The sequence below is a fragment of the Gossypium raimondii genome, chromosome 13 (genome assembly GCF_025698545.1).
Source record: "Gossypium raimondii isolate GPD5lz chromosome 13, ASM2569854v1, whole genome shotgun sequence".
Taxonomy (NCBI): domain Eukaryota; kingdom Viridiplantae; phylum Streptophyta; class Magnoliopsida; order Malvales; family Malvaceae; genus Gossypium; species Gossypium raimondii.
Window position 1 is genome coordinate 55,138,992 of NC_068577.1, and position 16,616 is coordinate 55,155,607.

The 16,616-nt window shown below is 34.1% G+C and overlaps 4 protein-coding genes across 4 annotated transcripts; 2 read left to right on the forward strand and 2 right to left on the reverse strand.

The window, feature by feature from the left end:
• Positions 1-517: 517 nt before the first annotated feature.
• Positions 518-1,712, reverse strand: LOC105781873 (pathogen-associated molecular patterns-induced protein A70). Its single transcript, XM_052626894.1, has 2 exons — positions 866-1,712; positions 518-627 (listed from the first exon to the last, which is right to left on the reverse strand). Exons 1-2 carry the CDS (start codon positions 1,627-1,629, stop codon positions 561-563), a joined length of 831 nt encoding a protein of 276 aa, XP_052482854.1. The 5' UTR covers positions 1,630-1,712; the 3' UTR covers positions 518-560.
• A 4,045-nt stretch (positions 1,713-5,757) lies between these two features.
• On the reverse strand, positions 5,758-6,772 carry LOC105784540 (pathogen-associated molecular patterns-induced protein A70). Its single transcript, XM_012610448.2, has one exon. The coding sequence runs from the start codon at positions 6,770-6,772 to the stop codon at positions 5,849-5,851; it is 924 nt and encodes a 307-aa protein (XP_012465902.1). The 3' UTR covers positions 5,758-5,848.
• A 4,189-nt stretch (positions 6,773-10,961) lies between these two features.
• On the forward strand, positions 10,962-13,443 carry LOC105784340 (uncharacterized). The gene is made up of 4 exons (XM_012610197.2): positions 10,962-11,137; positions 11,212-11,318; positions 12,980-13,058; positions 13,153-13,443. Exons 1-4 carry the CDS (start codon positions 11,135-11,137, stop codon positions 13,198-13,200), a joined length of 237 nt encoding a protein of 78 aa, XP_012465651.1. The 5' UTR covers positions 10,962-11,134; the 3' UTR covers positions 13,201-13,443.
• An 840-nt stretch (positions 13,444-14,283) lies between these two features.
• Positions 14,284-14,886, forward strand: LOC105781955 (PRA1 family protein F3). The gene has a single exon (XM_012606469.2). The coding sequence runs from the start codon at positions 14,284-14,286 to the stop codon at positions 14,884-14,886; it is 603 nt and encodes a 200-aa protein (XP_012461923.2).
• The last annotated feature ends 1,730 nt before the right edge of the window (positions 14,887-16,616 follow it).

The following is a 16,616-nucleotide window of genomic DNA, read 5'->3' on the forward strand; positions in this document are numbered from 1 at the left end:
ATGAAATTAATTACGTATTAAGATTTAAATTATTGAAGCTGACATTTAGAAAATATATGACATGAATTATTTATCTACATCCACAACTGATCACCTTCCATACGAGACAAATGCCACAACAACTGTTCCATTGCCTATGCACATTAACAATTATTCCATCGCTATACATTCTTTTTTTTTATTATATATTTTCAACTGTTAATATAGAATAGGGTAAATTATTAAATTAGTCTTTTTTATTTTTCTTATATTATATTTTAGTCGCTTATGTTTGAAATGTTACGTTTTAGTCACTTATATTATCGTTTTGTAACGAAATGGTCACTCTACCGTTAAGATCTATTACCCCCAAACGGTAGTCTGATGTGACAGTTAAAGTGATTTAAATGCCAACATGTATGTCCAGCTGGGATGCAAAAAGTTGAATTTTTTTTTTATGAAAGCAGAATACAAAATTTTGCGCAGTTGAGTATTTTTTATTACCATAAGAGAAAAGAATAGCAGAACGACAGAGAAGAAGAAGAAGAAATGGACGCACCAACCTCTATAATTGCTTACTATTATGGTTGTCCAGCTATGTTGGGAACTTCATGGTCGAATGAAACCCATTTTAACTGCCACGTTGAACTGCCGTTTGGAAAGTAACAAATCTTAGCGACAAAGTGATCATTTTGTAATAAAACGATAACGTAAGTAACTAAAACGTGACATTCAAACAAAAATGATTATTTTAATAATTTACCCTACAAAAGATATTATGATTAATCAAATTCAAATTCAAATGATATTTTAAAATCAAATCGATATAAAGAATATTTTATCGATTTGATTTTATAATTATTTTTTAAATGTAGGTTTACATTACTTGCCATTTGAGCACTTCCTGTGACGCAAAATAGAATCCAATCTCTGCAACTTAAGTTGCTGCTTAAATTTGTTAATGAAATCGTCAGCTTTAGCATCAACACTATGATCTTCGTCTTGAAACGGCGTCGTCTTCTCCACTTCTTCCTCTTCTTTTTCCACCTTGCGCCTTGATTTCTTCATCTTCTCTGATAATTCCCTTTGTGTTACCGTAGGCTCTGATTGGACTCCCTTTACTTCACCATGAACCGGACCTAAACCCGTTTCTGAACAGTTCGAATCAGTTCCAGTGAGTTCGGATTCTTTTGGTTTAACCGAATCCGGTTTGTAAAACGATTTCACTCGCTCTAAGAGCGACGGTGCTCGGCTGAGTAGTGATTGTTGAACCGGTTCAATACAAGCCGTTTCTGGACTTTGAGGAGAATATGAATATCTGTAGAAGTTGAAGGACTTGACTCGTTCGAGAACCGACGGGGCCCGCTCCAGCCGATAGGCTGCTGAGTCGTCATCGATGTCTGGGTTCGAAAGAGGAAACCTGTACGTCGAGAAGTTGAAAGACTTGATGCGGCTGAGGAACGACGGAGGTCGGTGGAGTGACGGCGGTAGGGATGATGAAGAGTTGTAGTCGTCAGCGACGTAGGGCGTTTTGTGAGGACAGAGGCGGGAGATGAGGAAGATGATGGCGATGGTTATGTTGATGAAGATGAAAAGAGAGGCCGGCGATAACCAGGTCGCCGTTAAATCTGACATACCGGAAAACATCATGGTAAGGGGAAAGTATATTGCTGAGAAGACGAAGAAAAGGAAGTGAAAATTTGGTGTCAGGCGCCTCGAAGTAGAAAAATAAATGTTGCTGCATGGGCATTTAAAATCTTTAAATTTTAATTTAATATAATTTCGACTTTTAATTATTAGGGTAAATTGCACTATTAGTCATTAAAATATAAGTAAGTTTTAGTTTGGTCACTTAATTAAAAAATGCTACAATTTGGTCATTGAACTATTCAAAGTTTTTATTTAAGTCATTAAGCTATTAAAATCGATACTAATGACTTTCTTTATTCGCACTACCTGCACTAAGGGTGAGTTTGGATGGGCGGTGCGTTTACCTACGATTAGTGTAAGAACAGCAGTGGCGGTAAGATTAGATACTGTAGCGATACTATAGCGTGAGACAAAAAGTAAGCCAAACGCACCGCACCGCACCCAATCGCCCATCCAAACCCACCCTAAGAGTTCTATTTCCCCTTCTCTTCTATAGTTTAGTTTTTTTCATGAAACAACTTTGGACGTAACGAATTTGCGAATTAAAATTCAAATAGTTTCTTTTCGATCTCTAACATTGACCGTCAGATCGACTTGAATCTAATGTATGTTTCTCTACTCGTTGATAGGTATTGATCCATCATACCAATCTCTAAAGCATAGCTTGGAGCTCGCTGACAGAACTTTTTCTTAAAGAAGAACTTAATAGCCCAGTGATTTAAATAAAACTTTTGAATAGTTCAGTGATTTAAATAAAAACTTTCAAATGATTTAGTAATCAAATTGTAACATTTTTTTATTAAGTGACCAAAACGAAAACTTAACCATAGTTTAGTCACTAAGAGTGTAGTTTACCCTTTAATTTAATATAATTTCTAATGATTTATTATTTTTGGTATTATCCTAGTGAGAACTTAAAGCAATGACACTGTGTTTTTTAAAAATATTTAAAAATTCCAAGAAATAAATAAATGGAATATATCTCATCATCTTCAAGCTATTATTGATATTATGTGTTAATTTAAATCATTAATACAACTAAAATTTTTTATTAAGACACATTATATTTTTTAGAGGAGAATTTTAAATAACACATTATTAGGAGTAACAATCACAAACTCTAAACATTGACAATAAATCGGAAAGTAAATAATTATTTTAACCAGAAATTTGTGGAGACACAAATTCCACGACAGAATGTTCATAACAAGCAAGTCAGCTTCCATTGATGATGAGTACCCTATCAAAGTTTCTTGGCCAAAAAACTCGTTCTTTCGATGATTTGATAGACCAACATATAAGGGTGGTCCTGAACACAAGTAAATGTACACTCCTGAAAATCGAAAATATCTCCTGCAAATTGACGACAACTATATGTGGAATTGTGGATCAAAACTTTCTTCAACATTTGCTATGATGTTGAAGTCGCCAGCAAGTACCCAAGACTTGTCAGCGCAAATTAAATAAACTAAATGCTTCCATAATCTTCTTCTTGCAATGCCCTCATTCCTTCCATATATAACAGTAAAAAACCTATGCTTGAACACATAATTCACAAGTAATACTTTGATCTGTACTGATAACAAAGCTCAAAGACATGCTACACTGCCACAAAATTAATATTCTAACATTATTTTCTTCATTATGATTAAGCAAAAAATGCCAACCCCGAAACCATTCATCAACAATCTGCTGCAAATTACTCTTTATTCTAGTTTCCATCAAACAGATAACGTTTACTTGAAGTTTGGCGACCCTATTTACAATACTTCTCTGTGGTCGTTCATCCCCCTCACATTCCAAACAATCTTGGTTATTCCAATTGAAGGTATCCCTATGATTCAACTTTTTCAAAAAAGGAAGAGACTCAAGAAGGAGCTTAGGAAGTTTAATAACAGCGTATATGGAGATTATGGACCTATTTCTTGTTGTACTGTGGTTCATAAATGTAATACAAGAATCCTGGTGGCTAGATTGAATAAGTTACTTACCTAAATCCATTGCAAGAAATCAGTCGACATTCATGAAAGGAAGACTTATATATCTTTGATAATATCCTCCTTGCAAAAGAACTTGTTCGAGGCTATGGAAGGAAGTCAATCTCTCCTCGATGTGCTCTTAAAGTAGACTTGCAGAAGGCAATTTGACTCAGTAAGTTGGGGCTTTCCCTTTGTTGTGGGGTATCCTTCAACATTTATTGAATGGATAAGGGTATGCAGTACAACTCCTAGATTTTCTGTATCCATCAATGTAGGCTTGGTGGGGTTTTTTTAAAGGTGCTAAAGGGGTGAGGCAAGGGGATCCATTGTCCCCTTACCTCTTTCTCATTGTTATGAATGCTCTTTCTAAACTTCTTGATGCTGTAGTTGAGAATGGGCTCTTCCATTATCACCCAAAAACTAAGAAGATCCATTTAACCCACTTATGCTTTGCTGATGACTTGTTGACTTTTGCAAAAGGAAGAGCTTGTTCTATTTTGTGGATTAAGCTCGTGTTGAAACAGTTTTAACTCTTTTTCTGGCCTAAAGCTAAACTCTTTCAAAAGTGAGCTTTATTCTGCAGGAATGACTGAAAATGAGTTGCATAAGGTCAAAGCACTTACAGGGTTTGTAATTGGCAAGCTCCCTGTACGGTACTTAGGGGTGCCTCTTATCACTCGCCAACTAACTGAAAGGGATTGTGCACCATTATAGGATAAAGAAAAGGCGCGCACACACTCTTGGGCAGCAAGGTTCTTATCTTCTGCCGGTAGAGCTCAATTTATACAAGCTGTGTTATTCAATATTCAAAATTATTGGGCGAGATAATTTTTGCTTCCTAAAGCTATTCTAAAGAAAATTAACCAAATGTGTTTAAGGTTTCTTTGGAAAGGAACTGAGGAAAATGCTACAGGGCTTGGTTTCAAAGATCTTAGAAGTTGGAATCAAGCTAGCATAATTGGTCATGTTTGGCTATTCTTTTGGAATCGGGTTCTTTGTGGATAACATGAATAGAAGCTTATTTACAGGGAAGCATTTGATGCAATTGCCTTTCTATCAAAGCTATAGTTGAAGTCGTTGGAAGAAGCTGTTAACGTTAAGGGAAGTAGCTTTGCAGGTGATTACCAACTGATATTCCTGTTCTGCAAGGATGTCTTGTTGCATCATACTAAAGATAGGACCTCAAATTGGGGGATAACTATTGATGACAGATGTATTTTTTATATGATGAAACAAGAGTCCAGGGATCATGTTTATTTTGAATGTTCTTTCACCAAACCTATTTGGCAGATGGTGCTGCAGCTATGTCATGAGCTAAGATAGGCATGCGCAAAGTTAAAAGGCAAATCCCTCATATCTGTTATGTTGCGCTTAGCATGGACAACCTATATCTATTTCATATGGGGGGAGAGAAATTGAAGACTTTTTGGCAGGAAACAACAAGCTGAACAAGGTTTAACGGATAGGGTTAAACATATAATTCGTATGAGACTAAGGGGGGTTAAAATCAATATGAATGATGAAACAATCAATCTGCTGTATATGGTTTTGTTTTTCATATAAACTTCTTCATAATTTTATTATTTTAAATTATTTATTGACAATGTAAATAGTATATACCAGTATAATGTACATGTAGGCAGGGGTGAAGGCAAAAATATATTTTTAAAAGGTTAGAAATTAAATTTTAATAATACAATTTCACCATTTAAATAGTATCTTTATAATTTTTATCAGGCTCCTGCTAACCCCTGCATATAGTGCTACTCGGTCAGAGTGTAATTGCCATCTAGGGTTTGACACTTCACCGCTTCGCCTAGCAGCGCGACACTTTTATTGCTTTCCCACAACACCGTTTCCACGGTTTAAATTGCTCCTATTTCGCTCGTCGCCATTACGAAAATAGCTTTTGCTTTCTTTTCCTCCAGTTATTAAGATGTTTAATGTTTCAAATCTCCAAGTTCAGTAACAATTCAAAAGGGTGACCTATTCGAGAATCTCTAGATCTACACTTATTTTTAACTCCCCGAAGAATTTCGTCACTTACTACGCTCTTTCCCGTCTCCCATAACTTTAAGAATAATTAATATCATTCTTAAAAACCCAATTTAATAATTTTTAAAAAACCCTAATTTGTAAACGTTGAGGATATGGCTAAGTTTTAATTATTTGGATAAAAATATAACATAAATAATACAAAAAAAAAAAACTATTTCAAACGAAATAGTTTGACCCAAACCTTAAATTGACTCTAGGGGCTTAGAGTACCTATAAGGCAAGAGAGAATTCAACCTCTGCAACTTAAGTTGCTGCTTAAACTTTTCAATGAAATCATCAGCTTTTGCATGATCGTCGTCTTCAAACGGCGTCGTTTCCTCGATCCCTGTAGATGCTGATCGTTTCATCTCCACTTCTTTTTCTACCTTGCGCCTTGATTTCTTCATCTTCTCTGGTAATTCCCTTTGTCTTACCATAGGCTCTGATTGGATTCTCTTTATCTCACCATGAACCGAACTTAAACCCATTTCGGAACCGTTCGAATCAGTTACAGTGGGTTCGGTTTCGTTTGGTTTAACGGTGTCCGGTTTGTAAAACGACTTGACTCGCTCTAAGAGCGACGGTGCTCGGCTGATTAGTGATTGTTGAGCCGGTTCAATACAATCCGTTTCTGGACTTTGAGGAGAATATTTGTAGAAATTGGACTTGACTCGTTCGAGAATCGACGGGGCTCGCTCCACCTGGTGGGCTGCTGACCCGTCATCGGTTTGGAGGAAATGATGGTTGACGTCTTGGCTCGAAATAGGAAAACTGTACGTCGAGAAGCTGAAAGAAGTGACGCGGCCGAAGAACGACAGAGATCGGTCGAGTGACGGCGAGGACGATGATGATGAGTTGCCGTCGTCCGCGACGTACGGTGTTCTGTGAGGAGTTATACGGGAGATAAAGAAGATCGTACCGACCATGATGTTGAGGAAGAGGAAAAGAGTTGTCGGCGATAACCAGGTCTCCCGTAAATCTGACAAATCGGAAAACATCTTGGGAGAGGGAAAGTATTGCCGTGAAGACGAAGAACAGGAAGTGAACAAATTGGTGTTGATTTTTGCGTAGGCACCTCGAAGCACAAGAATATAACAAGTCTCTGCATGAGGGTTTTTATAGGACATGTGGTAGTAAATACTTTTTATTTGACATCTGTTTGACATGCATGCATCATCTTATTTCTCGAGAGGGTCAAATAATTTTTTTCACTTCTCCGTTCGTAATGGTTCTTTTTAATAATATTTATCTCGACATCGTAATTAAGTTCGACAATCGTTTTCAAAGTTTGAATTATTATTTGTATTCCATTATAATTTATATTCCCGATTTTTCATTATCTCTCTTAATAATATCATCTATAACGCTCAAATCGCATCCCGTCTTAAAAATGCAATACACCATAATAATATACCAACACACTTGTTGGTACTCTTTCTTCTTATCATTCATCTATCTATTTCTTTCCCTTTTCAATATCTTTTCTCGGTAACTAAATTGTTATCTTATACAATGTTTTAAAAATCGGATTGGTGATTAAATCGGTCAAATTATTAGTTTTAGTTTAATTAGTTTAACGAACAGTCCAAAATAATTAAATTAAAATTAAAATTTTTATAATAATTATTAAAAATTATAAGTCTATCCAAACTTCAATTTTTGTTTTGATTTTCAGTTGATTTTGGTTTCAAACGATTCCTTAAGAGTAGGTTCAATCTCTTTGTTCAAAACAATATACCAATTGATTCCCAATTCGATCGACTAGTCTAGTTCCAACAACACTGATACCATTAGCTTTCCTTCTATCTTTTCAACACATGGATGATTGTTATCAATAGGCTTCATATGGAAGACATATTATTCTTGAGGGTTAGGATATTGAGGATCATTGTACCCTCTTTGCAAGGGGAGTTGGAAACAAGGGATCACTTGTTATCTGAATGTGTTCTTGCAAAGGAGTTCTCGAGATATCTTAGAACTATACAACATTCAGATAATTTTTTCTGGTAATAAGAGATTCATTTAGGGGTGAAAGTTATTTTTTTTTAGAATTTTTTTTAAAGAATTAAAAAAGTAATTTTATCATTATATTAATATAAAATGTAAAATTTTACAATTTTTAAGAGATTAAACTATAAATTCTTTTTTTTGTTTTAGAGAAGGCATAAATTAATTTTAAAATTTAGGAGGGTTGAAATACAATTTTATCATTAAATTAACTTAAAACATTGTAAATACCCAAGAGACAAAGAATAGTTTTTCATTTTGGGAGGAGAGGGAGGGCTGCCTCGCCCCCTTTAGCTTCACCCCTAGATTCAATGGCCATGTACAAATTTGAAAGAAAAAGATCTTACTATCATTTTAAAATGGGTAAACTACAAAAATAATCACTTTTGTTTGCCTCAAGTTACATTTTAGTCACTTATGTTTGAAATAATGTTACGTTTTAGTCACTTATGTTATTGTTTTGTTACGAAGTGATCACTCTTCCGTTAAATTCCGTTATCTCCCTAACGGTAATCCTACGTGACAGTCCAACTAAATTTTAAGTGCCTACTTCGATTTCCTAATGGGATGAGAATAGATTTTTAATTAAATAAATTTAATTAATTAAAAATTTTAAACTCTAAATCTTAGTTAAAAAACCGTTCATCTCCCCCTTTTCTTAGTTTTCTTTTTCAGGTGACTAAGAAAGCTATTATCATCAGAATTTTTATTCACCTACAAAAACAAAAGAGGGTTCAATGGAGGGTCCAGGTATGTCTTCTTCACCGACAAATTTATGTTCTAAGACTTAAAATCAAGTGGTTGTCGACAAATTTATGTAATAAGATGAACTGCAATGACTGCAACATGTGAAAACCAAGCCAAAACCTGATGAAGCAAAGGGTTGCCATTACACCATCTAGAGACTTTCCGAAGGAAAGTCCAGAGGCAATGGAACAGATCACCATGAGCATCAAGGTGAGTCCATAAACTCGTTTTCGGCCTAATTTATCACCGAGCCAACCAAAGAAAAGTTGTTCACTAAAGTTCCACAAAAGGCCACACCATTAACAAAGAAATGCAATACGAGGAGGCAAAGTTCCGGGCTTTTCGAAAGTGCATCAAGTAGTAAATACGACCGAGCAATTTTGTGATAAGAGAGATGCTAAAAGGTCATAAGAGTCGTTGAAGAAACCTGCTCCAAAGAATCACAATTGCAGTGAAATGGTACCATTGTGTCTTTGTTGCATCCAACACATTAAGAACTCCAAGCTGGTTTGCCATTTCTGTCTTTTTTTATCTGAAACCAGATCAAGTAGGAAATTAACAAAACATAGGAATTCTGGGTTTTCTCTGAATAAACAATCCCATGTCAAATAAAAATGGAAAAAGCCCCAAGTTGAACAAAAGTTGGTTCAGCCATTGAAACAAACTGTTTTGGCTTTTCATTCTAGGATTTTAATTCTGGAACATCATTTTTTCACATGCTGTAGTCATTGCAGTTCATCTTATTACAGAAATTTGTCGACAATCACTTGATTTTAAGTCTTAGAACATAAATTTGTCGGTGAAGAAGACATACCTGGACCCTCCATTGAATCCTCTTTTGTTTATGTAGGTGAATAAAAAATTCTGATGATAATAGCTTTCTCAGTCAACTGAAAAAGAAAAGTAAAAAAAGGGGGAAGATGAACAGTTTTTTAACTAAGATTTAGGGTTTAAAATTTTTAATTAATTAACTTTATTTAATTAAAAATCTATTCTCATCCCATTAGGAAATCCAAGTTGGCACTTAAAATCTAGTTGGACTGCCACGTAGGATTACCGTTAGGGAGATAACGGAACTTAACGGAAGAGTGATCACTTCGTAACAAAATAATAACATAAGTGACTAAAACGTAACATTTCAAACATAAGTGACTAAAATGTAACCTGAGGCAAACAAAAGTGATTATTTTTGTAGTTTACCCTTTTAAAATTTGTTTGGTTTATGCAAAAGTGAAGTGAATTTGGATAATGAATATTTATATATATTCTGAATTTATTATAAATAGTAATTATAATAGCAAAATTCAAATATTATTTTAAATTCACAAAAAACAAATAAAAATGTTTGTCACTATCCCTTATAATATTTGACATAAAAAGAAATAAAATAAATATGATTTGAAAGGTACAATTATACCATATAAATATACAAATATTTTAAAATTTATTTAATATAAGTGATAAATATATTAAAATTTAGGATAAATTATTAAAATAGTCATTTTTGTTTACTTCAGGTTACATTTTAGTCACTTATGTTTGAAATGTTACGTTTTAGTCACTTAAGTTATCGCATTGTAATATTTTAGTCACTGAGTCGTTAATTGTCGTTAACAGTGTAATTGTAAGCTGACGTGACAAGTTAAATCATCATTTCAAAGAAAAAATTTAGGTTAATTTATACCATCGATCCTCATATTTTTTTTTCATTTTGAGTAATTTAATTTTTTTCTTTTATGTTCTTTTAACATTCCTTTTTTTTTTCTTTATTTTCCATTCTCTTTTGCTCCTCCCTCTGTTTTCCTCCCTTCTCTATTTCTTTTAATGTAGTTTTTCTATGTTTTTCATTTGTTAAAACTAGTCCAAATACTTTTATATTTTTGAACAATTTAATTTTTTTTTGAGTGAGGCAAGCTTGTGGACTAGTTTTAACAAATGAAAAGCATAGAAAAACTATGTTAAAAGAAATTAAGAAGGGAGGAAAACAGAGGGAGAAGCAGAAGAAACTAGAAAAAATTAAAAGAAAAAAAATTAAATTGCTCAAAATGAAAGAATATAGGGATCAATTGTAGAATTTAACCTAAAATTTTCGTTTGAAATGGTGATTTAATATGCCACGTCAGCTTACCGTTAACGTCAATTAACGGCTCAGTGACTAAAATGTTACAATACGATAACGTAAGTGACTAAAACGTATTATTTCAAACATAAGTGACTAAAATATATTTTGAGGCAAACCCTAAAATTTATATATTTTATTGAGTAATGTACTCAGGTTTTAGCACCATCGGCGTTCATCCTTTCGATCGTAGCATCAGAATCAGATGAACAATCTCAAAAGATTTAATACCTTTTTTGATCCTTATATTATAATTAAATTCTCACTTTAATATTTATACTATTTTATTTTATCAATTTAGCCCCAATACTTTCAATCTTTTATTCTATCAAGTCTGCTATCCAACCCAAAAGCTCAGGGACCAAGTGATAGTTTAACTATAGTTTAGGAGCCGAAAGAGGTATTAAGCCGTCCAAAAAGCCCAGGCCGGAGGACACAAATATTTTCCTGCGCCACGATGTAGCGAATCCCACGCTCCATTATAGCAAGACTGAGATTTTTCGAGTTCAAAGTCTAGTATAAAGCTCAAAATCTCTCACTAACTGCTAATCGTGCCTTATTTCCCACTCTCTTCGATCAAAGTTTCATAATCCGAAGGCGAAGAGGCAAAAGATTTATGGTAAACCTATATCTCAATTGATATCGAAGCATTTCTAGAGTTTTCTATGAATTTGATTAATGATATTGTTGCAGGCTCCTCCTGCAAAGCCAATAACGAGTCCAGTCTCAGATGCATGGTACCCAACCCTAGCCCTCTTAATGCTCTCCATTGGTCTTGTCGTCACCGCTTCCTTTTTCATGTAACAATCTTGATCTTATCTCTTCCACATTTTTATTTGTTATTCTTCTTATTAGATTCGACTTCGGAGGCAATTTTCGATTTTCCCTATAGACGTAAATATTTTGATTTACTAGATCTATTCTTTTTAATAAATATAGAGTTGATGATTGGTTATACAATTAGGAAAATTAGCATAGTAATTTCTGATTTAGAATGTACCTTCAATAGATTTTGATGAGACTTTTTGAAAGAAATTCTTTTATTAGCCAATTTGGTCAGTACTGAATACAAGTGTGAATATGAAGTTGATGGCTTTTGTTGGGTACCATACTTAATTACTTCTGGTTCCCCTTGGTCTAAAAAAATTATTTTCTCGATGATAGACCTGTCAATTGTGCGGGTCAAGTCACAAGTGAGTTTTGAATCAGATTAATTTGGATCGGTTTAACTTGGGTTTTAAAATGTCATTTCGGTTCTGGTTGTCTGGTTGTTTTGTGTTTGTGGCTCAGTTTTCGTGTTAGATCATTACAAGTTCAGATTAATTCGGGTTTTGATCAATTGAGTTTGAGTTGTTTCAAGTTCAGATCATTTCAAATTCAGGTCATTCCAAGTTCGGGTATGGGTTGGACGGGTCTAGGTTTACTTTTATGGTCAAATTGGGTTGAGTTCTGGTTGATCGGATTGGATTTCTGGAATCGGGGCAAAATTGACATGTATCTAGTTTTTCTAGTTTGGTTCCAGTGTTTCCAAGTTTTAGAAATTTAATCTCTTACTTCCATGGCCAAAGGCATGAAGCAGATTCTAAAAAGAGATTCAACATTTTGTTGTTATGAGCTTGGCTAGTTCGTTGTTATGAAGCTTTCTTCATTGTTCATGTTTCGTTGAATTTGCTATTTTAGCTTCTTTATTTTCCTGGTTTTGGAAGATGGTGCATTTTGCATTCAAGTAAACTCATATGAGTTCAATCTTACTGTTAGAAGAACTTAAGAGTTTTCTTTTGATTGAAACTGTATTTATGATTCCTTTAAATCTATTTGCGCTTGGTTTTGCTTTAGAAAATATTGAATTTCTTCATTTGCACTGATCTCATCTCATCGTTAGAACTTTGAGGTTTCTTTCCATTGAACTGTACTTGTTGAGGGATGGATGGCTACTTCTGTCGGGAGAGGTCTATGAAGTATCTTCCGCCGATAGCCTGGAGATCCCTCAACAAGTCAAGTAATCAATTCTCATATGTCTGTGCTCTATTTGAACCTTGAGATTTTGTCCTCCGACTCTACAAAAAGCCTGAGTGCTTGAATTAGCAACAGGTTTACAAAGTGAGAGTGTCTCATAGTGACTGAAAGACAAAGCAATGGCAAACTAAAGAGTTTGCGCATGGCTAAGCTTGAACTCCTGACCTGTAGCTTATAGGTCATTAATGGGGGAGCATGGTACAACTTGGGCTAGCTTTGTTGTTGAGAGGTTACGGACCCTCTACAGTACTGATTCTACCTATGAATGTACTTTAACTTCTCTGTAATTTTGCTTACACTGCCGATCGCTTAAGCAGATGCTGATTGCTTCACCATTTTACATTGTCCGAAACAAGATCCCATTTGATACAATACTTCTTAGACCTGATATTTCATTTGGAAAATTTTATTTTAAAAAAAATGTTTCTTTCCAACAAATATGCAGCTACGAAGCAACTTCTTTGAAGAGAAATCGATGTCTTGCCAAGGAGCTCATCACTGGCGGAGTGGCATCAGTCTTCCTGGTACAACTTTTTTTCTTTGTAACTGTTATTGGCCGGATTTCTCATTCATAATTCATGTAGTTTACTGATACCTGATTCTCCAACATCATCGCAGGGCTTCGGGTCATTGTTTTTGCTACTTTCAGCTGGTGTTTATGTCTGATTTCCGAAATCGTTCAACCGGCTCACAGAGTTTTGCTAAGAAAAAGATTGGTGTCTGGTTTTCTTGCATTTTTGTTGTTTATCAGATCAGGAAAGCTTCTTTGATAAACTTTTTGATGTCACTTGAGTGGTTTTATTGGTACATGCTTGAATTTGTATATTCATGTCATAAGCATATTTCATTCATGTTACATGCACGGATTAGGATCTAAATTGTTACCAGAATCTTAATTATTCGAATTTATTTTCTTTGTCGAAATAAAAGTGAATAATGAATTTATAGTAAAAATAAAGAGTATAATAGGTCTAGAATGTATTCGGATATGTGATATTATCCACAAAAGTAGAAGTAGATGGTAATTAAAATATCTGAATTTAAATATTATTGATTAAAATATTTGGTGGCTAAAATTTAAAATTTATTTTTATAGTTTTTTTCAATTTAAAATTTTAGTTGAATTATTAATAATATTAATTAGGTTACTTCCAAGGTTTTTGGCCCTCCAAAACAGAAAATATTCTATTTAGATTTCTTAAAATTTTAAAATTTAAAATTATTAAATTAATAGAGATAAAATTGTACTTTGATCCTCTAAAAATATAAAAATTACAATTTAATTTCGATTCTCTAAAAATTTTAGCTTCGCCTGATTACCTCGTATAATTAGCATAAGATAAATATACTAAATTAATAATTTTTTACGGAAAAATACTAACAAAAGCTAAAAATTTAATTTAAAAAGTAAAAATAATTTAAATTTCAACTTTCAAATATAAGAGTATAGAGAGAGTAATAATTTTTTACCTTGAACACAAATTTAACACTTTATTTTACTTTTGCAAATAATTAATTTAGCAATTTAACAGATTCAACTATCCAATAATTCAAATTAGATTAATTTAATTCAGATAATAAATCTACCCAAAAATGAAGCAACGATAACCCACCCAGAAACTATATTTAGTTACACTATAACATAAATCACCCTCAATTTAGCAAATCATGTAGTTCGCGTTCATCTCTCTCCCATTTCTATAGCGTATGCTTGAATCTCCTCCCTTTTTCACACCCACTTACATTATTATGACCACATACGGAACAATTCCGGCCGAGTTGCCGCCATCAACGAACTTCATTTCCCGAGCTAAAGAGCAGATCCGATCTGGCCTTGGGACTCGAAGACAATGGAAGGAGATGGCGAATTTCAAATCCATAAACCTCCCTTCAAATATAAACGAATCCACACAAAGAATCAGAACCAATGCGGCGTATTTTCGTGTGAATTACATGATCATCGTGTTGTTCGTCCTCTTCATTACCTTGCTTTGGCACCCCGTATCGCTCATAGTCTTCATCATCATGATGGCTGCGTGGTTGTTCCTTTATTTCCTACGTGACGACCCGGTATCGATCAAAGGGTTCGTCATCGACGACCGGGTCGTGATGACGGGGCTGTTGGTCGCCACCATTGCATTGCTTATGTTAACCGACGTGACGGATAATATCATCGTTGGCCTTTCGGTTGGATTGGCTGTCATTTTGGTACATGGGATGACGAGAAGTACTGATGATTTGTTCATTCGAGATGAAGAAGTGATACAATCGCCCGCCCCGGTGTCGGTGTGCATCGCCAAAGAATCGGTGCCGTTAAAGAACACGGCGTCCTCTTCTTATTCTTTGTCCTAACAGTCTCTCATGAATGCTTCCGTTGATGTTGTTCGATTTCGAACCATATATGCATGAATTAGGGTTAAAGTTTGTATATTATATATTTTGATACATTAAATTATAAAATTTAGTCTTCATCATTAATCACTTTATAGGGACACCATAGCATTTTGTCACAATAATGCTCAATTATGGGTGGAATGGCACTGCATATTTCAGAAATTCATTTGATGCCAATGAAGATGTTGTTTTATGCGAAGTCATTTTGTTGATGGAGAAACTAGCAGAGGTGAAGTCATGGAAATTTTTGTCGGGTTCAGAATTAAAATGTATATTTTTACGATAGTAAAAATGTAATTGAACTTTTCATAGTCTACATCTTTATAATTTTTAGAGAATTAAATTAAAATTTTTATCATTTTAAGGGGGCCAAAGTACAATTTTACCATTTTTAATTTAAAATTTTATAAGTTATAAAATGCCTAAATGGAAAATTTTCCATTCTCCGCCTCTAAAAATAGTATCGAGAGGGTTTTGCCTCTCGTTTAAGAGTTTTGTAACATCCCTAATCCACATCCGTCGCCGGAATAGGGTTTCGGAGCATTACCGAAACTTATCGATCAAACAGACATAAATATATACATTGATATCACATAATATTCAGGTCAAATACCAATTAAACTCATACATAATGTCCCTTATTTGATCCCTCGAGGCCCAAAATACGTGTTAGAAACAAATCGGGACTAATTCGGAGACTCGGAGAATTTTTCATAAAATATTAAAAATTTTCAAAGCTGCAGGGTTCACACGCCTGTTTGGTCAGGCCATATGTCTCACACAGTCTAGTCACACGCCCGTGTGTCTGGCCGTATGGACTCAAAATGTACCTTTAACAACAAGTTTACCATTCCCTGCAAGCTTGAACAATAAGCAACTCAAAAATCATTCGTTTAACCAATTTCAAAACACAATCAAACACATCCAAAATATGTCAAAACAATCATCCTAGGTGCCTAACCAATGTATCCTCATAGGTACCACAATTATATCATCAAAACATACCAATAAAACATCATTCAAATCTAATTTGTATACATGTCAAATTCAATCATTTTACTTATTTCATGTTCATTTAAACATTAACTTAAACTTGCCATAATATGACCTCAAACATAAACACATATTTATATGTATATAACCATCCAATATTAACTTATAATCTTATTTACAATCAATCCACAAAATGATTAATATTTAGACACCCTAGGTACATGCCGATACAAAAAGAAAAATATCACCACATTTGAGTTCGGGATCATTATTGGATGCTGAATCGGCGATCAAAATTAAGTACCTAACCTGCGCACAAAAAACAAAACCGTACATTGAGTAAAAACTCAGTGGTATTTCTATAATCCGAATATTTAAAATTAAAATAATGTAATATGTATAATAAAATGTTAAGCACAATTGAACATTTAAAACCATACAATACTAAAGTTTGCATCAATTGCTATAGAAATAGCTTTTCACAATTTTAATCACATTTCATTTATGCAATTGCTTTATCCATACCATATTCAATTCACTATTCCACTTCATTTCTCATATCATTACATTTCAGTATCAATTATAAGACTTTATTATTCATTTACCCCTATTAACATGACTCGGACTTGGACGGATACACGGATCCAACCAAAACACACCAGTTTGGCACCCGGTGCCTCATCGGATAATTCGAA